At 38.6% G+C, this 27,386-nt stretch overlaps 1 protein-coding gene across 1 annotated transcript in view; it reads right to left on the bottom strand.

The window, feature by feature from the left end:
- Positions 1-369: 369 nt before the first annotated feature.
- Grxcr1 (glutaredoxin and cysteine rich domain containing 1) overlaps positions 370-27,386 on the bottom strand; it is a 79,181-nt gene continuing 52,164 nt past the window's right edge. Inside the window, exons 3-4 of the mRNA XM_042678440.1 lie at positions 4,431-4,496; positions 370-549 (exon numbers count right to left, since the gene is read on the bottom strand). Of these exons, the coding sequence (XP_042534374.1) occupies positions 370-549; positions 4,431-4,496 (246 nt within the window). The remainder of the gene's footprint in view (positions 550-4,430; positions 4,497-27,386) is intronic.

Below are 27,386 nucleotides of genomic sequence, written 5' to 3'. Positions count from 1 at the left end.
ACACAGCAATAGGCCATAAAACACAGTTAGATAACATTTTGGCTTTGCTCTGGAAGATCAAATATATTAAAAGATCCAGTCTCTGGATATCTTGGAATGTTATTGTATTCTCCACCAATTCCAATTAGAAACCAGGGTCTCTAAGCACAGGACTGGGCACACAGCCATTATTGAAGGAATATTCATTGCATAAATCAACAAACATGAGCTCAACAAAAATTTAAAACAAAAGGCATTATAATATACAAATTTTATTGATTGATCCAAAAACATGACATGGTTTTCTTTAAAAAAAAACAAAAAAAAAAGTATAAAGCAAATTTCAGATGTTAGTTAATAAATGAGCGTTTTCCTGGGTAGATTCTCTGACTAACCAGTGCAGTTCTTACAGCGCTGGAGACCGTTCTCATTACAGGCTGTGCACTTCAGGGCTTTGAAAGAGTCTGTAAAGCAGTTGCGAAATACTGACATCTTGCTCCCATGGCACATGGAGCAAGGAAGAAAGCCAAAGCCCCCACAGGAGGGACACTCGTGTGGATGCTGCACTCTCTGTGTAGGGTGACAGAGGATAGAAACTGAGTTAGCATCGGCAACATAATCAGTCTTCCTAGATTTCTGCTCTGGGAAAGGGTGTAAAACAGTATGTAATTATATAACATAGAATGATCATATAGTGTAATATAATAAAGTATGGCTACTCACTTGGAATCATCTACCACTAATACACATTAGATCTAAGGAGGGGTACAAAATTAGCAGACCTCCTCCTTCACTCACCTGTTGATGGCCCTATCAGTCGCACTGTGTCTATTTTGTAAAGGTTAATACGTTTTAGGTTAAATGACACATGCCTTTAAGAACAGTCCCTCATACAAAAACAGTTTTGCAAACCGAATGATTCAGGAGATGGGAGGGAGGTGTTTGTTTGTTTGTTGTTGTTGTTGTTCTTTGTTGTTGTTTGTTGGTCATGGGGTTTGAACTCTGGGCCTGGGTGCTGTCCCTGAGCTCTTCAGCTCAAGGCAAGTCTCTACCACTTGAGCCATAGTGCCACTTCCTGGGAATAGTTATTTAAAGGAAAATGATGTTCCTTTCCCTGTATCATCTCTATTTCACATCTTTGTTTAAAGACTAGTACAGCTAATAAAAAATTGAAAAATTGAAAAACTCTAAGCCACAATTTGAAGGTGGGCCACTCTCAACTGACCATCTATTGTTGTGTTGTCTATTATAAAAAGTGTTTTATTCTTTTCAAAACATTTCCAAATGCATTATTATAGAAAACCTTCCCCCAACCTACCCCATCCACATATATATGTATCTTCTTCAATAAAGACATAATTCAAGCATCATTATCCTCACTTTATACCTAAGGAAACAATCATAGATATCTTGAGACATTTATGTACAGCCATAAAACTTCTCACAGTAGCTATCATCCATTTTACCTCAAGCCAAGTAAAGCAACTCTAACATTAAGATGGTAATAACTAGGCAGTTATGTGGAAGAGTACAAAGTTTTGAAGCTTATTCACGTGTATTTCTACTGTTGGTTGAAGTCCATTGGTGGCACCCATCAGGTACACACAAACATATTGGGTGACATTACAGAACAGTCAACAAACAGAAATTGAAATATATGTCATACTAGGCAACTTCAGAAGCTCATTCTCCTCCAACATTACTCTTCCCAAATATACATAAAATCACAACAAAATGAAGAATTATTTTACTTCAGGGGCCTTCACTTACTTCACTACTTTCAATGGGCAAAAATGTCACATGTTTGTTAAATCCACTAACTCACACCTATAATCCTAGCTACGCAGGAGACTGAGATCTGAGGATCTCGGTTCACAGCCAGCCCAGGCAGGAAATTCCGTGAGACTCTTATCTCCAATAAACCACTAGAAAACCGGAAGTGGCACTGTGGCTTAAGCAGTAGAGCACTCGCTTTGAGCTAAAGAGCTGAGAGATAGTGCCCAAGCCCTGGGTTCAAGCCCCACGACCGACCCAAAAAAATAAATAAATAAAATAAAGTAATACACTACACTCATGTAGTATATCTACACTAAAAGGTATGCTTTCATGTTTATACGCATAACAAACTCCCAGGCACTGGTGCCTCATGCCTGAAATCCTAGCTACTCAGGAGGCTGAGTTCTGATAATCGAATTTCAAAGCCATCCCAGGCAGGAAAGTCCATGAGACTCTTATCTTCCAATTAACCACTCAAAAAAAACCAGAAGTGTCACTGTGGTCCAAGTGGTAGAGCACTAGCCTTGAGCTGAAGAGCTCAGGGACAGCGCCCAGGCCCAGAGTTTAAGCCCCATAACTGATACACATACACACACACCCAAAAAAAAGAGTCACGAACTGATGAGGCATCTCCTAGAATCCTGTCTTCAAAATCAGTGCAATTCTGTGAGGAGATCTGTCTTTTATCTGAGTTGTTGGGAGAAGTCAATGTCTTCCAGGCACATGGCAAGTAATCAGTAAGGTTAGTTATTAGTCATTATTTACTAATAAATTGCTTCTTAAGTTACTATAAGTCCCTATAAAAGTTTGACTATCTTTTATCTCAAACTAAATTTCTCGAGGTTATATGGCATAGTAATTTTTGTGGGGATGGGGGATGGGGTTTGTACTGGAGTTTCAATTCAGAGCCTCCTACTCTTACGTGGCTTTTTTCTTCCTTCATAGCTCTACCAATTGAGTCATGCCTCCAGTCTTAACTTTTTTGCTGGTTAACCGGAGATAAAGTTTGCTGAGCTTATCTCCCTGGCAATGGCTTGCAACTGAAATCCTCTAGATCTCCACCTCCTGAGTAGCTAAGATTACAAGTGTGCCCAGCTATTGTCCATTGTGCTAAACACACCTCTAGGTAGCCTTCTGGTCAATGTTCTTGCCGCTGTAATAAAGGGAGAGTAAACATGGTTCAATTCAGTTCAATTCATGTGTTAACTCTGATGCATATGGTACAATGTAGAAAGGTTCTGAAACCACCATTACTGTTAAGAAAGCTTAGATATTTCAACCCTAAGTGTGGGAGAGGAAAGCGCTGACAGACAGTATGCAAGTCCATGTCATCTTCTCACACTAAACTTATCTGACAGAAACTACCATTCTCCAAATGGAAAAACAAAGCTTCCTCGTGGGGAAAAGAAATTCAGCTCAAGTTAGAAAACAAGATTGGAAAGCTATCTTCATAACCAAACCCTATAGTCTTTCCCCTATAATAGCAGTTTATGTTTTGTTTTTAAATTTGTATTTTGTAGTACTGAGAATTTAACTCAAGGCCATGGATAAGCGAGGCAAGCACACTACACTGAGCTACATCTGCAGCATTCATCTTTTTCCCTAAATGCTATAAACATGGTGTCCCCAAATACAAGACAATTAAAAGGATAATGTGAGTGACACTGAAGTTGGGGTGAGGGATCTTAAGATCACTCACCAAAGATCTTCCTTGCTTTGTTAGCTTTGAGAAATCTCATTCTTCAATCTAAACTATTAGTTCTTGATTTTAAAAGAATAAGTAAATTTAATTAATTAATTAAATGGTGCTGAAATTCCTACTTAGCTCTTTCAAAGAGCAATTTTGTTATACTGGAACTCTGATTCCAACTTTATAGTGTTCCCTATAAAGAAGACCCTGAGTCAAAAGAAGTTCGAGACTTCAGGAGATGGTTTTTCTCTCAAAAAGCAAAGGAAACTAAAACAGCTATGGAATTTCCAACAAATCTGAACAATGCTTCAATATAAAAGAAAGAGGAAACTGATGTGACTAATAGTCAAAAAAAGTTTTCCTTTCTGTGACTAGTGAAAGTTTGACCTTCAAGTAATTAAAGAATCATCTCCTTGGTATTCTAATTGCCAGCCAAATTAGAAACCATTTTGGTTTGACAATCTGGCTGCAAATACACATAATGGAGTTGAGCTGAAGTATTGAATCTAAAGATTGTTCCTTCAGTGAATGATGGCTTGTGTAGAGACTAGGTATCTTCCTGGATGCTATAGTTACAGGAGCAAAAGTTAAAACATGCTTTTTGGAGAGACAGTTTTTATCTTCTGTCATTAAAAGTATTGAGCTAATCCCTGTGAAAAACAAAAGTTTTAATGACACATTTTGTGTGCTTTAAACAATTGCCTGACTTGGAATGACTCATAAATATCTCTATTAGAGAAAATTAGCCTCAAATAAAACTGATCAGAATTTTCAACTAGTAGTATGAAATTGTTAGAAAATCACCTTAATGTCACTCTAGTTAGATCAACCTAATAGCAGGGAATATCCGATTAGAACGGTCACGTGGAGTCTGTTATATACTTGTCAGGATGTGAGAAGAAAATCCAATTAGGAAAATCCAGTTATAATCGGAGTGTTTTTAACATTCTGACTTCTAAAAATAAGTTGCCAAAAGCATAATTACCTCAATTTTGGTTAAGAGATCTTGCAGTTCTCCTGATTCATTCATTGACAAAATTTTCTCAGCACCCTATTAACAAGAGAAAATCCATTGTGTTAGTATTTGAGAAAACATATGTCTAACCAGAACAGCTGAATGTACAACATAATGGACATAATTCATCCCTTTCTATCTGAGTAAATTTACAGTGTACAAACCGGAGGCCAAAAAGAAGTTTCTCCACACTGTCACATTTTCACCTCTCTCTACAAAGGTTTATGGCAGGCACAGAGAAAACTGCCAGCAGGAGTGAGCTCAGGAAAGAAACCACTGTCACATGAAGTGACAGACTTGGAAAGACAGGGCATACCCTGAGAGTTGGCCAAGGAGTTAACTCTTCCATCTACGAAACAGCCTTTGAGGAAGTTTCCGGTTGTCTCTGCCCTACACCAGCAATCCTAGATATAACCCTTCCTATAGTCATGCATGGAATTATAAAAGAGCTATTATTACTATTTTTGTTATTATTATTATTACCAACACAAAAAGGCAAAAAATATCATGCCATTTGATTGAATAAACTTTATGTTTTTTATTTTTTTTTTGGGGGGGGGTCCGGTCGTGGGGCCTAACTCTGGGCCTGGGTGCTGTCCCTCAGCTCTTCAGCTCAAGGCTAGCGCTCTACTGCTTGAGCCACAGTGTCACTTCCGGCTTTTTTTGTTGTTGTTTATGTGGTGCTGAGGAATCGAACCCAGGGCCTCATGCATGCAAGGCAAGCACTCTACCACTGAGCCACCTTCCCAGCCCCTTTGATTGAATAAACTTTAGCATCAGCGAAATGGAGCCTCAGCAAATGAGATTAAATAATAATTCCAAGATCACTAGGAAAAGAAGGAAAGCAATTGAACTTAGGCAAGAAACCCACTGCAGAGCTGATGCTTTTAATTTCTAAAACTTTACAGTGAAAGTAAGAAATGTATACACTGTACTTTCCAATAAACTCATTGTACTTTTTTGAACTACCCTGATTTTCTCTGCTTTCCAGATGCTTCTTGCATTCACCATTCTACTTCCCAATGTATAAGGAGAGAAGCAAATGGGATAATTATTTCTAACCAAAGGCCCATCTGCCAGACTCACATTGCATTTGCAAAAAGTGAGGAATGAACTGTCATCCCATAATAGATAACAAAAGGAAGCACACAATAAATATTTTTGAAATTTCAATTTTATGTTGTGTGGCAATTACTTACTTAAAGAAATAAGAAAGTCTTATTCTGATGGAAGTCAAGATATGTATTTTTGTAAATACACAAAAGAGCAATCCACACGATAGAATGGAAAACAAATGCAAACAAGTAATACAGAAAAAAATGGATTAAAAAATCACATCATAGGGGAGAAAGAGAAAGGGAAGGGAGCAGAGGAAAGAAAGAAGGGGAGGGAGAGGGACTCCTTTGACATCTGAGTTTTTCCTTTTTTTAAATTTCATTGTGAAAGTGATATATAGAAGGGTTAAAGTTACTAAGTTGGGAAATGAATACATTTCTTTTTGAAGTGTTACTCCTGAAGGATTGACCCCCACCCTATTGTCCTAGGCCCACACAGATGCCAGGCAAAATCCCAGGTATGTGTGAGCTTGTATGAAGTACTGGTAGGGCGATCCACCTAAACCCAGCTGTAAACAATCCCCTTGTGGGCCCAACTGAAAGGCCCCACCTTACTTCATTAACCTCTGCTTCCTTGCTTGAACCGCCTATAAAAACCCAGCTCCTGTCCCAACTCTCTGGCTCAACCTACAAACCTGCAGGAAGGTCTGTGCCTCTAGCTGTTCCTCAATAAGCAATCCTTGCCTGTTGATGCCTGTTGAGACTGGCCTATTCCTTTCCCGTTCTCCTAACCATTCCCCTCCCTCATTTTCTCCCATTTTTTTCCCTCCCAGCCCTCTTGTATTAAATGATTTGTTCCTCAGTTCTATTGATTCAAAACTCCTTTTGACAGTCAAGAGACATAATGGGAGTACAAGATATGAAATCAACATGATGAGCTGTACTTATTTTATAACAGAGAAAACTACATCTATTCATTTTTCAAATCATTTTTTAAAGCCAGCTTTCAAAACTTGCCTGTGACATAAAAATTCAACTGAAGATTATCATCAGGAAAACTGATCAAAAATTTTTCAAAGTTATACTTAAATTTGCTTTTTTTTTTTCTCTTTCAAGGCTAGCACTCTACCACTTGAGCCACAGTGCCACTTCTGGATTTTTCTGTTTATGTGGTACTGAGAAATCGAACCCAGGGCCTAATGCATACTAGACAAGCACTCTACCAGTAAGCCAACATTCCAGGCCCAAATTTGCAATATTAGAAGTGGATTATTCTCAAAACTAGACTCTGCCTCATGTAAAAAGTCAGAACACGCAAAATGCTTTGGATAAATGATTCTTTCTCAGAGAACTGCCAGAATTATGGAATTTAAATACAGCTCCCAGCTATAAGTGATGCTAGGTTTTCTTTGGGTTTACTATTGTTATTGTGGTTATTATTATCATTATTATTATTACTATTGAGAATAATGAACAAAAGTTCCTCCTATAATATCTGGCTACTCGACTCTCAAGTCAATTACATTTGTTACATCATTCTGTTGTATTTTTGTGAGGCTTTCTTTAGCCATTATGATTTCCATCATTTCCATTTTTCAGATACTTCACAGTATACATCATACTCTATTTAATGACCTGTACAGGAACAATATTCTACTCTCTATAGAGTAAAAACTTAACATGCATTCTTTCTAAGTTCACTTTTAGAAAAGAATCTGCCAGTAGAGCAAAAATATGAGAGGAAATGGAGGAGATGAAATTCCTGAATTTTTAAGAGTTGAACTAAGTGATGGGAAGCATATTTGAGCTCAGTGGCTGAGATTATAGACCCTGGTTCAATACCTATTCTAAACTTGGCTCTAACACTCCCTAGCTCCAACTTTGGATAGATTCCTTAGCCCCCTCACAGCCTCAGACCCCTTATTCCCAAAGTGATCTTTATAAAGGTGGAAGTGAAGCCAGATAGACTAGTGGAACATGAGGTATGGCCAGATGATAGCAAATGCAGGAGATATTCCTTCATGTACTTCCCTTAAAGATTAAAGGAACAAAGTCATTTAGGGGAAAATGAAGCCCAATAACTTAAGGAAACTGAGACCTGATGAAGGCAAAGCATAAATATTCAGAAACACAGAAGTGCCACCTTTGTTTCAAAGAGAGACAGCAGGATGCATCCCTTCCTGAGGGATACATTCCTCATTCCAAGAATTAACAAGTGTCTGACAGGGTGTATGCCTTCCTGAGGAAAGTGCTTCTGCCAAACTTAAGCCACCTGCCTCAAAATGCAGAGAGCAGGGCCCCTCCTTATCTCAAGGATAAGGATCTGCTTTATAGCAGGATGAATTCTTACCTGGAAGCTCAGAAAGTAACACCACATGTGATTAGAGACAAAGACAAAGCGCCTATCTTTACATAACTTTGAAGCCAGACCCCCTGCCTTTACAAGTACCTCAGCAGCCCAAAGAGTTGTATGCCTCTGTCTCCCTGTGAGAGCATTCACACTGGGCAGAGTGTGCCCCTGCCCTTCCGCTTATGTGTTTGTCTGCTTTGTGTCTACTTGTCTGCTTGCCTGCTTGTTTACTTACTCAATAAAACTCTACTGAGTTTTCTTACCATGGTGGCTACTCCAGAAATTCTTCTTCTGCGATCAAAGCCAGGGACCCCAGGTGAAGAATGAGTTCCTACCTTTAAAGGAAAACTTAAGCACTAACTCTCACCTGCCTCTGGCGACAGGAGGATTTCACGGAACTTTTCTGAAAAAGATTTACCATGATGCCTTTTAAATGTAACCTTATAGGTGAGATGGGTGAGTGTTAATCTCTTCTACCTCAAAAATGTGGATTTTATGGTTCAGATATGGTGATGACAACAGATGGAGACAGCTGCCATGGAGAAGAGAGGTGTACTTAGGGTTCCAAAGAGGAAGCAAGCCCTACCAGGCTGGGGACATGGGAGGTGGGAGCCTCCAAGAAGAAGCAGGAGCTTAGGAGGGATGAAGGGGGAAGGTGGATCAGAGCTTTTGTTATGGTTTCCATAAGAAGAAGGCAAGGCAGGTCAACGGGTGTAGGATTGGCTAGTTTGAATTTCAGTGGACTTCGGGAAATACCCCTACATATATGACAGCAAGCTTTAGGGTGATTTCAGACAGGGAGATAGCACCTTCAGTTTTGGAAAATATCATATAGAATGTGGGTTATGGGTCTAGGCTCTGACTGATTCTTTTACATTTTAAAAGCTCTCTCCAGAGCAAGTTCTTTGCCATTATGGGAATTAGCTGATTCTAGGAAGGCCAGCCCTTCTGTCATCAAGGCCTAAATGACAAAGCATGAGAACATACAAAACTTGTTGTTAAAAATTAATTCATGGATGCAAATAAAAACAACCCTGAGATACCACCTTACTAGAATCAGAATGGCCCGCATCCTAAATTCAACCAACGACAAATGCTGGAGGGGAAGAGGAGAAAGAGGAACCCTATTGCACTGCTGGTGGGAATGTACACTTATACAACCACTTCGGAAAGCAGTCTGGAGGGTCTTCAGAAAGCTAAATATAGACCTCCCTTATGACCCAGTCATACCACTTCTAGGCATCTATCTGAACAACAGGAACCAGGATACAAGGACACATGCACCTCCATGTTCATTGCAGCACTGTTCACAATAGCTAGGATATGGAAACAACCCAGATGCCCCACTACGGATGAATGGATCCAAAAATTGTGATACCTATATACAACGGAATATTATGAAGCCATTAAAAAGAGCAAAATAATGGCATTCACAGGAAATGGATGGAACCAGAAATAATAATGTTGAGTGAGGTAAGCCAAGAGCAAAGAGACAAAAGGCACAAGCTCTCCCTGATAAATGGATGTTTAATCCAAAACATAAGGAGATACAACAAAGTAAACAAAAGATACAACAAAAGTAAATAAAGGACCTCCACTCATCTGGTCAATCATTACTAAGTGACCCCATGCTGCTGACCACATATATGGTATATATGCGCACATCTGAGGGAAAATAGGACGAGGACACAGAAAAAGAGGGAAACAGGGGAAAATATACAACAGCGGGACCCATCAGCTGCACTGGACATTGATCAAAATGAACTAAGCAACTCAATGGCAGTGAAGGGAGGGAGGGAATGAATGGGAAAGAGGAAACAGCTGACACTAAGCAAAAGGAAAGAAATGTACATATCACCTGTTGTGGAAGAAATAACTGTACTGTCAAAGCTCATACAACTCATAAACTTTATAGACCATGATAAAGACAATTTGCCCCATGAAGGTTAAAATGTGTTTGTGACTTTAAAAGTATTACTATCTCACAATACTGTGAAATTTGTGAAATTTATGTAATCAATCACAATAAAAAATTGCTATAAAATAAAAAAATTAATTCATGAGGCTGGGAAGGTGGCTCAGTGGTAGAGCGCTTTCCTTGCATGCATGAGGTGCTAGGTTCGATTACTCAGCACCAAATAAGTAGAAAAAGCACTGTAGTAGAAGTAGAAGTAGTGCTGTGGCTCAAGTGGTCGAGCGCTAGCCTTGAGCTGAAGAGCTGAGGGACAGCGCCCTGGCCCAGAGCTCAGCCCCATGACCAGCAAAAAAAAAAAAAAATTAATTCATTTTCAGCCATTAATTATTAGTATTTTCATCTTCCCTTGATGTTAATGTTTGAGTATTCACCACCTGTGTGAACAGCACACAATTTCTATTCATTAAAATCATAATTGTCCAATCTTTCATAATCAATAACAACCTTCATCAAATATTTGAAGCTTCTCAATGATGGCAAGAGAGAGAGAGAAAGAGACAGAGAGATTGAGAGACACAGAGACAACTGAAAGAGATACATAAACAGAAAGAAACAAATGGCAGCAGAGACAGAAACAGAAATGGAGAGAAAACAACATAAAGATAATCAAAACCTATTGTAATACCCAAATATACATGTAATATAGATGCAATATCCAAAAATATACTCTGCCTATTAAATACATATGCATTACTGCAAGGAAGTTTGCTCAATAAATTATCAAATAGCTGCAGGCATAACATGATAAAAGGCTGAACTAATCTATAGGTGGAACTAAGGTAAAGACAAAAGTAAACCATTCATGGAGTAAAATATGAAGTACTTTGTTGTCAAGATACTGTATCTAAAGATGCTTATACCATTATGAAGGATAAGACGGAGAAGCCATAGCATAATATTAATCTTACTTAAAATTTATGGTGTTTATTGGAACTTATATTTTATAGTCAGTGTGCTAGTTTTCCATATTTTATATGGCAAAGTTTTGAAGGTACATTGCAGATACCTTCAAAGTATAATAATTAAGGATGACAGCTCTCCAGAATAAATCTAACCTTGCAAGGTTTCTGGTTTTGCTATATAAATGCATAATGAAATGAATACTTGGCTATAATTTTTAAGCAAAATTAAAACTTGATGACAGATCTAGTGTTATACTAAAACAGTGTAATGTACCTTTAAAATGGCTAGATTATTTGTCAAAATTTCTTCATTGTATAATCCAAAAGGTCCATGCATCAAAAAGTACTAGTTGGAAAAACCAAGATGATTTATTCTTCAAGAAACTTTAGGTCAACTTTAAAGATGACTTATTAGGGTCATAAAACAGCACTGGGTGTAGTAAATTTATGTCTTTGCTTTGTTCCCTGTTGTTTTGTAACCAAAGCTATTTCTATCCTGCCATAATGTGTTTTTTTAATCAGACAGCATTAGCCACAGCAGAGTAAACCACAAGTCACAAGGACACATGACTGTAGCTCTATTTATGTTAGAGATAGACTTTTGTGGCACTACTCTAAAGCAGGATTTATTCATCAAATTAAATTTCCCTTTCACTTCCTTAGTAGATTTGCTTCTTAAAAAAGAAGTCATTCTAAATTTCATATTTAGAAATGTGCTTGAAATTCATATAGTTTCCTCTTCATGCTTCTAAAATCACAGTAATCTAAAATATAATTTAAAATATAATGTCCATTTTTGATTGACTAAATACTACCTTTGGTAAAGTGCCATACTGAAGAAATCTCAAAGCTTAAGCACATTATATTTTAGGTATTCCATCTTAAGACTCATGGTAGTGGACAAGGGTCTTACATAGCACTGGTCCTGAGCCATATACTATAGCTGTGCTTTACACAACTTCTAGGCACATACTAAATAAGATTGTCTCCTAACGTGCATACAATTTTATGAACAATTCTGCCAATCCTTAAAGCAGATAAAATAATGTTGCATGTATCCTGCCATTCCTTTCCTTAGAAAGAGGGGGAAAAACAATCAAACACAAAACAAACAACTATTTTTAATTACTGTCTAGTTTACCAATTCAGTTTGACCGAGAGTCATATATGTGTGTGTACATGCATAGATTCATTTCATGTTCGTTTAAATGAAGTAAATGTCTTTTAATCTTAATGCATTTTGCACCACGTGTGGCATTCCTCAATGCCACCCAACTCAACTGCATAGGACTGTAGGTAGAAATTCTTTTCAGGGAGATGTGATAAACTAGTGCCTCCTAGTGGCTGGTATATAATTGTGCAAATATCTATTTCCAGGAAAAGTTGAGAATGGGAAAATAATTCATACCCCTCCAAACAAAAGTTATTTCCACAAGACACATTTTAAATGGATCATTTCTACCTCTGTGAAAAAAATATATGTGCAAATACAATTAAAACTGTAAAAGAGTACCTCATAGTCTGAAACACGAACACTTATATGCATTAATAAATACTGTAAAATACAGCTCATAAAAAAAAAAACACAGCTCATAGGTCAATATTCTCATCTGTTGTATTTTACCCTTGGAATATAATTCAACAGGAGCAAAAGTTCTGTACTGGAAAGATTAATTTTTTAGATGAGGAAAATATTTTAATACATTAAAATGTGTCACCTTAATATAATAAAATCAAAGCAAATAAAAAATATAATAAACTAAAATCTTTAATCAAAAGTAAGATATATTTTAAATAAAATGTTAGATTCAACCAATGCAGTAAAAAATGTCCTACTTGTTATGAATATCTTCTCTCAAGATTTCCTTAAGTTAGGTGAAATGCTACTGATCGTTTCTTATAATAATACTCCATAAAACGCTCATGGTGCTCCGGTTGATTTCCTTCTATCTTTCATACCCACATGGTAAGAACCTAATAAGTATTTCTTATGTAAAGTAAGTAATTGAAAACTAGAGTTACTAGTTCAGAAGTTGATACAAGAGGCTAAAGCTAAATGTCTGGTTTGGGGGGTATGTTCCCTCCCACCCACCCCTTTTTTTTTCATTTACAAAAACTATTTAATTTCTTCTTGGCAATACAAGATACAAACATACACCGACGTAAGTGGAAATGTCATGATAAAATCTCCCCCATATAAAATATATTGGCACCAAAATTTCAAGGAAGTATTATTTGCAACATCCTAAAAGTGGAAAAGTATCAACACCCCATCAGCTGTATAACATATAAATTCTACACAACAATGAACTTGAAAGAGGTCTCAAATATTACCACCCCCTTTTTTTTCAGCTCAATGCTGACATGCATCAAGTATTAATGCCCTATGGTCCAAGAAAAGTATATACAATAACAAGAAAGGTAAAAAGAATGATTCTGACATGTTACAGGACTGAATTGCTCCTGTCTGGCCAGACACACATTTTCTGATGCTCCTTCCATTTCACTTGCAGTTTACCTGTAAAAAGGAAACAGGATAGAAGAAAGGAGGATGAAAGAAGGAAAGGAAGAAGGAAGGAGGAAGGTGGGCAAAAAAGCTCACCATTGATTAAAATAACATTTGTCCTTTCAAAGCTGAAATGTCATGAGATTCGTGTAGTATTTGATAAACAAGGAAAGAAGGGAAATAGAACCTTTAGAGAAACAACTACATTTTATTTCTTTTCTCCCCAAACTGAAAATATAAGAAATAAATGTAAGAAAGGGGGGGAATGTAGGCAAATTAAAGGAAGCAGAAATATTTTTAACGTCTTTACAAAAATATTTTCAATTATTTTAAGAAACTCTTCTAACATATTTAAGTCATTATAATATAACATGTGAATTTTACCCCTACCCACAAGTACCTCCCCTAATATTTCAAATTTACTATAGCTAAGAATAATGCAAAATTTTTTTCTCTGTATGACATACGCTTATAGAAAGCCAAGCATTTAGGGGTTTCAATACAGTAATGACAATAGGGTCTTTCAGACTGGGGGTCAGCATGGTCCACTAAGAATGTTGAGCATAATATAAACAGATCTTATTTCAGCTCCTTTTATTAGTGTTCTCATTAAAGAAATTATTACAAGAGAAAAACTTGCAAATTATCTGGATCACAAAGAATTACCCATCTTCAGAGGTAGAAAAACTACCTGGTAGCATTATACCTCTTATGACATATAAAGCACAAATTACATTAAGTCATCCTCTGTCCTCTAATTAACACGAAGAAAGTGACCTTTTATATGCAGAGGACTTGGCATTCCAAGGGAATGATTACCCTGGGCTGCAGTTAGACTATCCATATTTCTCTTGCCTTCTAATTGTCAATCACATTAGGTTATATAGCTCTTGGAATCAATAATTTGCTGAACCTTCACTTTAATACCATATCCATGGTTGAATTCTAGAGTTGTCTAAGAACAAGACCTGTGGATTTCTAGGTAAGATCGTGACAAAATTTCTTGAGTTTATCTCCTCTGTCAACCATGTAAAGGAAACAGGAATATAAGCATTGACAGAAATCTGATTCAGTGAATAAAAACTAGAAGAGTGACATCCACATGTGAGGTGCTTCAGGGACATGGTGCAAAAGGAAGACTGTATGTCCCACAACTCTGCACTAAGGAGTAGCCACATGCCCAGGGGTGGGGGAGTAGAAAACATCTTCTGAATATACCACCAACACTCGCTCCTTTAGAGCAAGATGGCAGTGATAAGACCATTCTGGAAAAAAGTAAAAAGTAACCGTTGGTAGTTAGATAAAAGTTTAACTCTTTCTGTGCATAAATTATATATAGGGAAAGGTAGAAAATAATAATTTTAAAGGATGGAAAAGGGTTGCAGAGTACTGACTACACAGAAGAAGGCTCTGGCACCACAAACACTGAAAAATGGCAGCATCTATATCACACGGTAAACAATAATCTAAGCAACGCCTGGCCGTCCACTGAAGGAAATTGTTTATTGTAACTACACCTTGTTCGATTAACCTGCAAAGGAAGAGATGAAAGATATATTCATAATAAAATGTAAAAATATAAATAGTAAAATTAGAATTTTTTACATCTCGAAGTATATAAAAAAAAGAATAGTAGGCAGTAAGAACAAAAGCGGGCTGTTATTAGGCAATAGATGTAAATGGTTAAACTCTCTTATGAGGATTCACAAGTTTTGCCAAAAATAAAACTTTATGGATAGCTTTATTTGCAAAAAGACCCTTAAATCAAAATTGCAAGAAAATAAAAAAAAGTTATAGAGTTTCTGCCTAGCAGGGGAAAAGCCTTGAAATCAAGCACAGATGAAAAAGGGAGGGGAGAGGAGAAGAGGGGAGGGGAGGAGACAGAGGGAGGGTAGAATGGAGGGAGGCAAGCATTTTCTATAATTATGAAATATAAACTTCAATCCATGGCACAAACATTTAGAAATAATCATATAAAGATTGATAATGATACTGTATATGTCAAGTGATACTTGGCATCAGAATTTCAAGTTTTAACTTGTTAAGTACTTACAATTAGAAGACGCGGCCTGAAAAGACTTGGAGCTGCAGGTACTCAAACTGACATATTGCATTGAACCTCATTTGTATGACTACTTAAGGACACTACTAAAAAAGAAGATGTAAGTACTTATGGAATTCTTCCCAGAGAAAAGAGGAAGTGCATACTGCTGTAGGAGAAAAAGTGGGAAATTGAGAAAGCCTGGGGGATTGTATTTTTTCAAAAAAAAATCTGGCCCTTCAGAAGCTAATAATGTCGACAGGCTGGATACAAATGGAAGGCAAACTATAATTGCAACTAAGTAAACTTACAACTAGGCAATTTATTGTAGTATGAACTGCATTTTTTAATGACCCCGGAAAACCATTTACTAAGAATAAATAACCTTCCTTTAGCTTGAGTCCTGCCCACCCCAAAGAGAAAGAACTGAACTGAACTTGGCAGTCTTCAGGGTAGACCATATTTTCTGTTGTATTGTACCTTTAGCCCCAGAAATGACAAAGCTCCTGTGTCATTCTGCAGCAGTCCTTTCAGCGAGTGACAGAAGGAAATTGATTTATTTCTCATTTCAACTTGTAAAACTCTGAAAATGTAGGTCTCGTCCTATTTTCCCCATAGACAGAACACAACAGACAGCGTGGAAGCCAGATTCTCAGCAAGCGCCCAGCGGCCCTGACACTGCCCACTGTCTAGCCTTCAGCTCACCTTCTCCCATGCTCTCTGGAATCACTCGGGGTGCGGGGGTGAGGGTGAGAGGAATCAGAAGCCTGAAGCCCAGCTCAGGTCATTTCAAGCTCCAGAGCACAGCACACTCCAGAAAATGGGTGACATTTGAGGGATCCCATTGAGAAGCCTTCATAAGAAGAAGGAAAAGGGAAAACCTGCTTACACCATCAACAGTGAGCTGTGTCACAGTAAGACAGCTCAGAAAAGCCTAATGGAACAAGATTAGGAAAAATAAGAGAAGGGATGGGCTGAAGGGAGGGAGCGGTGGACATGTGGAAGGGATGACACATATTAAGATGCATTGTATACATACCTTGCTTTGTTAAATGGCAAAGAAAAAAATTCAATACATCTAGAAAATTAAGAGAAGGGAAGAAAGGCAGACTGAGAATGTGGAAAGAGGCGCTGTTGATCAAGACGCACTGTCTTCATAAGCTGCCTTGTTGAATGGCAACTCCTTTGTACAGCTACCTAAAGATAATAAAAAATATTCTACATCTTGGGGTTCAATTCATTTAACATCATCTTATATGGTCATATGTACATAGCATTTGAGCTTTTCTGCTTGTTCTAGACATATACTAGTTATTGCAAATAAGAGAAACCATGGGACCTCTGTTTCTTTGGGCCTGGCTTACTTCACTTAATATAATTTTTTCCAACCCTTTCCATTTCCTAACAAATGGGGCAATGTCATTCTTTCTGATGGAGGCTTAGAATTCCATTGTGTATATGTACCACATTTTCTTAATCCATTCATCTACTGAGGGGCATCTGGGTTGGTTCCATATCTTAGCTATGGTAAATAACGCTGCAATAAAAATAGTCGTGCTGATAGCTTTAGTGTGGTCTTGTTTGTGATCATTTGGGTAAATGCCCAAAGAGTGGGATTGCTGGGTCATAGGGGAGCTCTATGTGGAGTCTATTGAGGAACCTCCATACTGCTTTCCAAAGTGGTTGAATAAGTTTACACTTGCACCAACAATGCAGCAGGGTTCCCTTCTGTCCACATCTCCTCCAGCATCTGTTATTATTAGAGTTCTTGATTGTAGCCATTCTAACTGGTGAGGTGATATCTCAGTGTTGTCTTGATTTGCATTTCTTTTATGGCTAGAGAGGTTGAGCATTTCTTCATGTGTCTATTGGCTATGCTTATTTCCTCTTCAGAGAAGTTACTCTTTAAGTATTTAGCCCACTTTTTTATCAGGCAGTTGTTTCTTTGAGGATTTGTTTTGGGGGATTTAGTTTTTTGAGTTATAAGTATATTTTAGATATGAGATCCTTGTCCATTGTATGGCTAGTGAAGATCTTCTCCCAATCTGTGGGCTTTCTATTGATCTTGCTAGTTATGTCCTTTGCCATGCAGAAACTGCAGTTTCATGCAATCCCATTTGTCCAACTTTTCTTTGATTTGTTATGTTTCTGGATCTTTATTAAGAAAATCTCGGCCTGTGCCAGGGAGTATTCCAAGAAGTGAGAAAAGCCTAATGGAAACTTGTGTCCTTAGACACTGATATTTTGTAGAGATCAAGAATCCTTTCCACTGTTAATTTAGCACTGAGATGATTAAAAAAAAAAAAAAACCTGGCCTATGGTGAGATCATACACATTCATATCTTGCATGCATATTCTGTGAATCTGGAGTCTAGATGAACCTTGTATGTGTGCGTATGTGTCAAGAGGAGCGTAATGGGTATGGGTAGGTTTGGGTGTGTAGAATCACTGAGTCTTTAAAACAAGGCACTGTGGGTATTCAACATTTGACTCAATGACTTTTCAGCTAGATCCTTCTAGGTTTCTCAGGAATCCTAAAAAGATGACCCTAGAAGCCATGCAAAGTGAAGCATGCTCCCCTATCCTGCCAGAGTGGAGATCAACATCTCCATCCCAGATCAGCAAATTTGGCCCAAGCACAGGAGAAACTCAAATAATACAACATGGCTGGGAAGAACTTCAGTGTTTCCCCCAAGCTGTTCAACTTAACTGCTTTGTTTACTTTAAATCTTTTCAAGGGAAAACATATGTCAAGCAATTAAAAATATAGAATAGAAGACCCCATTTTCATCCACAGGAGAGCTTGAAATCTCTCTCAGATTCCCCACCTCAGGTGCCCTATAAGGGAAAGACTGAAGGAACCTCTAAGGCACAAAGATTCATTTGAAGAGCTAAAGCTCATTGTCTCCATTGGGCAACAGGAAGCATGGATGGGCATACATGGCCCCTAGAGACAACAAAATACTGGCCCAAAGAAGAAGTTCACCATAAGCCCCTAGCCTCAGCATTTCAGAGCCTGATGCTGGACAGATGGTTTTCTCCATTTTATTTATCATAGTCATTCTTTGAATCAAACCCAGAAAAATAAACACCATCAGGACTAAACATATGGCCAGGTCTTTAGCTTAATTTTTTTTTTTTTTTTTTTTGCTTTTGGAAAGAGAAAGGTATCTTGAGCTAAGCTCCATCAAACTAAAAGCCCAAGGAGTGATTTAAAGAAATGAAAACAAAGCACAGCACAGCATACCCTGATCCTCCCTGGGCATAAGGAAGCCTGTGTCTTGGCTCAGAGACTTTACTATCAGAAAAGCCTGTGTGAGATGCTTGCTCAGTTGGAGTCATAAATAACATCATGGTACAAACTAGGTGTTTATAGAAAATAGGAAATCAGGGCCAGAAATCCTCAGAGAATTCAAATGTATATTCTTTCCTTTATCTGAAAGATAAATTAATGGCATAAATAAAATAATTGTTTGATTCAGAATCAAATTCCCAAATAGTAAAATATTTACTATATTTATTCTTAGCTACTTAAAAATATTTTAAATACTTTAAAAGTATTCCTCTTTGGGGCCAGGCACCAGTGGCTCACACCTGTGATCCTAGCTACTAGGGAAGCTGAGATCTGAGGATCACAGTTCAAGGCAAGCCCGGGCAGAAAAGTTCATAAGACTCTGATCTCCAATAAACCACTAGAAAACCGGAAGTGGCACTGTGACTCAAGAGGTAGAGTGCTCACCTTGAGCTGAAGAGCCCAGAGTTCAAGCCCCACAACCGATACACACACACACACACACACACACACACACACGAAGTATTCCTCTTTGGGGAAGAATGCTCTTTGGGTAACATTGATCTGTTGAACTGATCTGTTAGTTGGCAACTCCTTTGTACAATGACTAGAAGATAATAAAATTAAAAAAATTAAACTTCTTTTTAATTCTTTCTCTTCTTAAAAGGAAATCCAGATTTTGGAAGTTCATAATCTATATATATATGACTTTTAATTTCATTCGGACTCTAAAAAAGGCTACATCAGAAATGATATATGAAAATGTTTATCTTCCGATGTATTTGATATATTTTCTTACATTGTGAGAGCCCTCTGGTGGCTAAGAGGACACTACACATCTATGTTCATAAGAACAAGGCTTTTCGCCATTGAAATACTGATTTCAATTCCATTAAAAATGGATGCTTATTAAAATCCTCTTAACTCTCACTGGCTTTATTTTTACTTGAATTAATTTACTTATATCCATTTTCCAGGATTTAAAAGAAAGATCTTACATTAAAAGAAAAGATCTTTAAATCTAAATAAGAAAATATAAATTATACACAAATAAAATTTCCCTTCAATCAGGCTGAGAATAGTTAATGACTTATATTACTTAAATTAAAATATAAATAAGTTATCTCTTTCCTGTCTTCATTAAATGGTATGATAAATGTCCTCATTTAACTTGAGACCAAGTTGAAAGTATACACAACTCTTTATGCTTATATCATGAGCCAGGGTGAAAACTCAGATTGTCCCATGTTGTGCAAATAACTAAATAATGGACCTACCAGCCAGGTGCTAGAGGCTCACACCTATAATCCTAGCTTCTTGGAAGTCTGAAAACAAGAGGATCACAGTTCTAGGCCAGTTCAAGCAGAAAAAAATCGTCACCCTCTTCTCAACCCATAGCTGAATGTAGTAGCACACACTTGTTACCCCAAGCTATGTGATCATGGTGACCAGGCAGAAAAGTCTGTGACACACTCATGTCTGTGGAGAGAGGCTGAATTGGTGGCACATACCTGTGACCCTCGCTATAATAGGAAGCTCAACATTAGGTGGATGGCAACCCAGGAATAGGCCCAAGTAGAAAACAAGACCCTATAACTATACTATGAATTAATTTAGATCACCAGTAAAAACAAGGCTGGAATTGTGGCTCAACTCAAGTGTTTCATACTAGCTTATCAGGAGAGAGGCCCTGAGTTGAAACACCTGTACCACTACTACTACTACTACTACTATTACTAATCATAGAAATAATGGACCTATCAGACATATGACGATTACTGAGCTATACAGAAAATTATAGCAGGCAAAACTAAGACTGGCCAAGTGTCAGACTAAAATGACAACAGATTTAAATTTGTGAGATGATAAAGACTATGTGAACTAATGAAACTATGGAGATAAAGTTGATCCTTAGTCTATAATTGAGGGATTGCATATGTCTCCTTGTCTTAAATGTTCTCTCTCAACTGATACTAAGTTTTAGAAGTAGACATTGAACTGTGCATAAACAGATTTCCAAGGATTTACTGTTGAATGACTTTTTCAAGTCATCATATTAACTGCAGGCTAACAAGATGTGCCAAATTATATTCACAGCAATTCTTCATTTTTTTTTCTATGAGAGTTATGCTTGAGGGAAAAGGTGACAGTGGAACAAATCTGTGAAGTCAAAAGGAAGGTAAAGATTTGGTGAGTGGTCCAGCTGTATCACAGAATCTGCACAGGACACTACAGTACTGCTAAAGAAACAAGATGATGGTGTATGACTAGAATAGCAAAGGATTTGGCACACTCATTTACATCCACTGTATTTTCAAAGACAAACCACCCAACAATCAAACATTTACAATGTCTGGAGTATACAAGACTAGAAGTTGTTCTGAGTGTGTCAGCTAGTGAGTGCAGACTTAGAGCATGAAAAGGTCAGGGACATCATTGGATGTGACTGCAGACTTACAAAACATTCACAGATTCATAAACAAACAAATAGGAACTATTTCTTCAGCCATAAGTTAACCTTAACTCACTGCAACATCCTTCCTTTGTAAGCCTTTTAATCTACTTAAACCTTTTTGACTCTTTTGTAATAACAACTGTAAAACAATGCATTGGGGGCTGGGAAGGTGGCTCAATGGTAGAGTGCTTGCCTTGCATGTATGAACCCCTATGTTCGACTCCTCAGTACCACAGAAGCAGAAAAAGCCAGAAGTGGCGCTGTGGCTCAAGGCTCACTGTAGCCTTGAGCTGAAGAGCTGAGGGACAGTGTCCAGGACCAGGGTTCAGGCATCACAACTGACACACACACACACACACACACACACACACACACACACACACACACACACACACACACACACACACACACACCACACACACACCCCACGTTGTATAGCTGAACAAAAGCATTTTCTGTTTTATATGCTTATTCTATGTTTCTTTGCAATTTATCTTTGCTTTAAACTTTTTAACCCTTTTGGTTAAAATGGAGACACAAACACATTAGCCTAGATCTCTACAGGGTCATTAAGATCATTGTCTTCCACCCCCACATCTTGTCCCACCAGAAATTCACTCAGGAGCAATGACTCCGGGAGCCGTCATCATTTATGGGAATGATGGAACTCCTGCTGAAGAACATGCTTAAGTTGTTTTACAGTTGACACTTTTTTTGTTGGTGGTCATAGGTTTGAACTCAGGGCTTGGGCACTGTCCCTGAGCACTTTTTGTTCAAGACTAGCACTCTCTTACTTTGAACCCCAGCACTACTTCCTGTTTTTGAGTGGTTATTTGGAGATAAGAGTCTCACAGACTTTCCTGCTCAGGGTTGGCTTTGAATCATGATGCTCAGATCTCAGCCTTCTAAGTAACTAGGATTTCAGGCATGAGCCACCAGTGCGCAGCTGACACTTTTTTTTAATAGGTAAGTAAGAGGTGTAAATTCTAAAACAATGATAAAAAGTATTCTATAGTAAATATCTAAACAGGTAATATAGGTATTTATCATCAGCTATTGTATTATGCAAAATCCTATCTGCTATATTTTTCACAGGGCAGTACTTTGTTCACAGTAGCTCATTGGGCTGATGCTATAATGTTGCAATAGAAAATTTTCAGTCTTATAATAATCTTATAGGACCACTGTAGTTATTGCTATCCTCACTGACCAGAACATCAGTATGTGATACATAGCTATATTGAATGAACTGGAATATTCATGAGTGTAGATATCTGTCAAAATTAATTGAATTGGAAGAAGAGTTACAGCTCAAAGTAGTACAGCAAATAAAGCTCAGGAACTATGCCAGGTGTTGAGTTCAAGGGTCATAACCGACATACCAAAGAAATAAAAACATCATTAAATTACATACTTTCATTTTACTATATTTTATTTGGGGCATACTCTAGCTATATTGCCTAAGCTGGTCTTGAACTCTTGGGCTCAAGTAACCTTCCTGCTTCAGCCTCCTGAGGACTGGCACTGCAGGCATGTGCCGGCACAAGTGAGAAATGGTCAATGAAAGGAAGAAACAGTAAATGAAAATAACACATCTGGTAGATTTGTGATTTGGCTCACTTAGGAAACAATCCAGTTTTCTTCTAGAATGTCTTACTGTATATGAGAGCAAGAAAATGAAGATCACTTCCCAAACACCTTCACTGTTAAGTTTGTTACTTCCTTAGGAAGCATGAATCAAATGCCCGCCCTAGAAACTATACTTTAAGATAGAGTTAAATTAAAGGAAGGCAATGAATAAATGATCCTCTTTGCTGATGCAAATACAACAAAGGCAGTGAGTATCTGCAGTGGATTGCTTTTTTATTGCAGCAGAAGCTTCCTTGGGGGGCCTATTTTGGTTATGTTTTATGAGTAGTCCTTGGAAATATGTCTGAAGTCTGTATGTCTAGCTGTAAACTAGCTATTCTCAATAATAATTGCTTTCTTTGTTTTGGAGGGGGGGGCTTTTTTGGCACTGATTTGAACTCAGGACCTCCCTCTTGCTAGATTGGTGCCCTCCTATTGCATGTACACTCCAAACCCTTTCTACTTTCTTTATGTTTCCTATAGGGTCTTGAATTTTTGTGAGGAGCTGATTTGGGCCATGATCCATTTACGTGTGCCTCCTGCACAGATAGAATTGCAAATATATCATGTCTCATACACCTTCATTCTTAAATAGAATAAGAGAGATTTTAAGTATATCAAGCAATGATACCACAGTATAGCTAGTTCAATAGATTTTGCCAGAGACCTATTCCTCTCTCTGTTAAGCAAAACCCCACATATTTTATGATTTATTTACTTGTTTGTTTTGGCAGAGGGAGGGGTTGACCTATGAGCCTCAAACTGGCTGAGCTGCAGCTCTATCACTAGAGCCTCTCTGCCAGCCCTCATTCTATGTTTTATAGTTCCATTTCCATGTGAGGTTTATGGATTTCCATTGTAGAATTTTATGGTCTATCCAGAAAAAAAAAAATCAGTATTTTCAACCTATTTCCTTCAGGAATTTGTAAGATAATTTATAGCTAAACCATTGGAACATATCCTTTTGGTGAGGAGATTTTTCTGATGCCAAAGCAACAGAACAATTGTCCTGTTCCAATTCCAAGATGAATTTGCTCCCCTCCTTTCAATAGAGTCTTCCAGGGCAGTACTAAAGAAATTTCTTCCTCTTGACTTCCTCTTGCTTCCATTTTCAGATTTCAGTGTGGCTAAGGGAGGGAGTCAGATAAAGGAATATAGTATCCTCTTCAATTCTTCTGTTCTTGCTCAGTAAACTCATTATCCCCCACTGGAAGGGGGGAGCTGATTCTGTTCCGGCAGCACTACCCTCCTTGGTTAAGTGGTGATGCTGGCAGACTATCACAGAGCTGATCACTCCTGCTCTCCCATCTCTCTGCCTCCCACATCTGCTTCCTGATACCTCTCTGACCCTGTCCATCCACCTCATTCTCTGCCTATCCCTCTTTCTCTCTCTTTCCTTAGTGTTTTTACTATACTGACAATTCACACATCTTTATTTTTCTCCCATCTTTATTGTTCTTTAAACTAAATGGAATGATTTCATGTACCTGTTTTAAGCAAAACAACAACAACAAGCCACCCACAGATGTTTGGGGAAACGACCAATATCAGCTTAATTTTCCTCCCTAAAAGTAATGTTTCACCACATGCCAAAACCCAGCAGAGGGCATCCTTCCATTTCAGATTCATGAATCATGAAGAGGAAGGCTGTGGGGTGCCGGCAATCTATTGCACTGACAATCAGGCTTCAGAACTTCACAAAAGGCCTATTGTATTCAGATGGAGAGCTTATTATATAAGTTCTGGGTTCTTTGCCACTTTGGATGACAGGTTTGGAAGTAATTCTCCCATTGTAAGAAAAAAAAAGAAGTCTTTTTGGATTCTCTACAAGTATGGAGAGAATATTCACTTGAGCCCACAGAAGTGGGGTGGGCATACTGGTATAATACTTCCTCTCCTGAGCTGTGCTATATAAAGTCATCATGGAGAGAAACCGGTTGAGAAAGAAGTGCAATCCTGACCTCTTTGTCTATAGCTCTCTTCTTCTGTCCCTCTGAATGACACAGAGCAGAGATTAGAATCTTTTGCATTGTCTCCGAAGTCATGCAATTTATGGATGGGAGCAGAAGTGACTGTAAGATATATTAAATAGGTAGTTTTCATTAGGTAGCCGATGAAGAGGACACCACACGCTATTCAGGCAGGAGAAGAAGTTTATTTACCCAACTTCTGCCCCCACCATGTATGGTGGAGAAGCATGGCTGAAAAGAAAAGGGGTGACCCACCCCTGGGCCAGGACTTATGTAGGTCAGGGACAGGAAGAGGTGTGGCCACGTGGGGGAAAGTGTGGCCACACTGGATCCAGACATGACCTCAGGATCTGGGACCCTCCTAAGGTCAGATGGGAGGCATGTGACCAGAGGTGGCCCAGGATGTGACCTAGTAGGAGGGGAAGGTGACTGCTTCCAGGTCTTCCAGTTACCCAGATAACAGATACTGGGCAGAAACTTAGCCAAAGGGTAGGAAGGTGTTTCTGTATAGACCTTACAGTGACCAGGAACAGTGGCCCAGGGTGGGGCTAGCCGTAGACCCGTGCATACCTACAGTCTCCTACTAGTAGTAATTGTGCAGTCTCATGCAAATGAAATTATGCAATAGTTTACATTGTCAGACAACTTCCCAAGCTAAAAGTCAAATGTCCATACTATTGTGAAGTTATGATCTCCCTGGTATGTCCATACTATTGTGAAGTTATGATCTCCCTGGTATGGTTGAGTTTATCCTATCTTTTCTTTGTAGAAGAAGATCAGAGAACGTGAGGGAGCACTATTACATACTGGATATAAATCTGTTTGAGCACTTCATTTGTGCCATGTCATTTTCTAGGTGGTAACATTGTATCAACAAACATCCAAGACCCCTGTTAGCCCAATGAGCTCCCTTCCCATAGCTTAGTCCACTCCTTCCCTTTTCCACAGCTTAACATGCTCCCTTCCTAGGCAACACCAGGTCCATTAGTAAAGGTAGTATAATAATCATTCTCCAAACCCCTTTACCTTGGGATGGCACTTCTCTAGGGCAGCTACCACCATATAAGGCAACAAGAGCCCCTTAGAGTAACCTTCAGGTCTGGGCAGCTGCAAGGCCCCTTATCTACTATTTGGACAGCAGCCATAAATCCTAATCCTCAATGATGAAGCCCCTGGTCCTCATGTCTATACCAAGGTCTCCGCTGTCGAGAGCAGGGAGTCTTTCTGCATGATAAGCTTGACTATCTCGCTGGAACATCTCTCGAGGCTGTTTACAGAATCTGGTCTTTGCATCCTGCCCCAAACAAAGACCAGGTAGCTGCTATTGACCACCTTTTCACATTGCCCTAAGCAAACATCCTGCAGCTGCTATGGCCAATGAGAAAACTTCCTTATTCTAAGCATATAAATACCCCTGTGTGAAAAATAAAAATTTGGCAGCTTGATCAGAATCCTTGTCTTGCTGTCCTTCTTCGTGTCTCTTGTCCCTTCATTCCTTCTCAATTAGGTTCACTGCCCTCGTTGAAGTCCTGCGGGTCGGGACACTCCGCCTCCTAGCCCTGCCTAAACACCTAGGTTATATAGGTCACCTCTGACAATAGCATCTTCTCACTTCTCCCTTGTGAGAAGGGATCTTGCCAGACCTCCTCCCTCCCCCTCCCCCCACTCCCTCAATCAACTTTTCTTTATTTTCTATACCTGGATGTCTGTGTGGTTTTCTGGCAAAGTCTAAAATACTCTAACAACCTCTTTCCTCACTGTGAACTACCAGGAAGCAAGGGTTTGGAATATCAGACAAACCTGAGTCCTGACCCTGCCAGACAGCCAGCTACTTTACTTGGTGCAAAAGAATGGATATTTACTTTTGCAAAACAGGAATAGTTAGGGGTTGTGAATGTGGCTTAGTGATAGAGTATTTGCCTAGAATGCATGAAGCCCTAGGTTCCACTCCTCAGTACTATATAAACAAAGAAACTTGAGCTGTAGCTCAAATGGTAGAGTGCCAGCCTTAAGCAAAAGAAACTCAGGGACAGTGCCCAGGCCCTGAGTTCAAGACCCAAGACTGGCAAAAAAATAAAAAATAATAATTGAAAAAAAAACAGGAATAGTTGTTAGGTTTTCTTGAGAACCCAATAGAACTAAGCTCTAGTGGCATTCTCATTTTACAAATGAGAAAAGCAAGGCTGCTCTGTGATAATGATCAGAGCAGGAATCTGAAACAGGGAAGTTCAGAGTTCGCCTCTTCATTAGTATGCCAGAGGAGAACTAATTTCGAAGGCAATACGGAAGATCTGATGGGATAGCACGCATAAAGCGAAGAATGCAGTATAATGTTACTACTACTTGTATTGCTCTAATTATTGCCAATGTTGTAGTTTTCTAGAACCTAGGAGCATACATTAAAACATACTAGAAAGAAGATCAATACTTCAAATCAAAATTCCATTGCTTGAAAATGTAGTCTGTAACCAAGCTGTGCCTAAAAGCAAGGTCACACAGCATTCCTTCTGTCCCTGTCCGTGGCAGCATGTCTTCTTGGCATTTATCTTTCTGTTAGTTGACTGGCTGCTTCTAATGAAGTGAGGAGGCTGAGCCTAAACAATTTCTTGCAGCCACCCCAGGGCTTAGGTTAAAAAATGGGGGCTCTTCACCCAGCTCCAAGGTCTGGAGGTGAGGCCGGCCATCCTTTGAAATGCAGGTGCCTGGCTCCATGGGGCCAGCAAGGAGGGCTCTGCTTTAGAGAAATGCAGA

The sequence above is a fragment of the Dipodomys spectabilis genome, unplaced genomic scaffold (assembly GCF_019054845.1).
Source record: "Dipodomys spectabilis isolate Male_0828 unplaced genomic scaffold, ASM1905484v1 ptg000043l, whole genome shotgun sequence".
Lineage (NCBI taxonomy): Eukaryota > Metazoa > Chordata > Mammalia > Rodentia > Heteromyidae > Dipodomys > Dipodomys spectabilis.
This window is presented reverse-complemented; position numbering and strand designations above follow the sequence as displayed.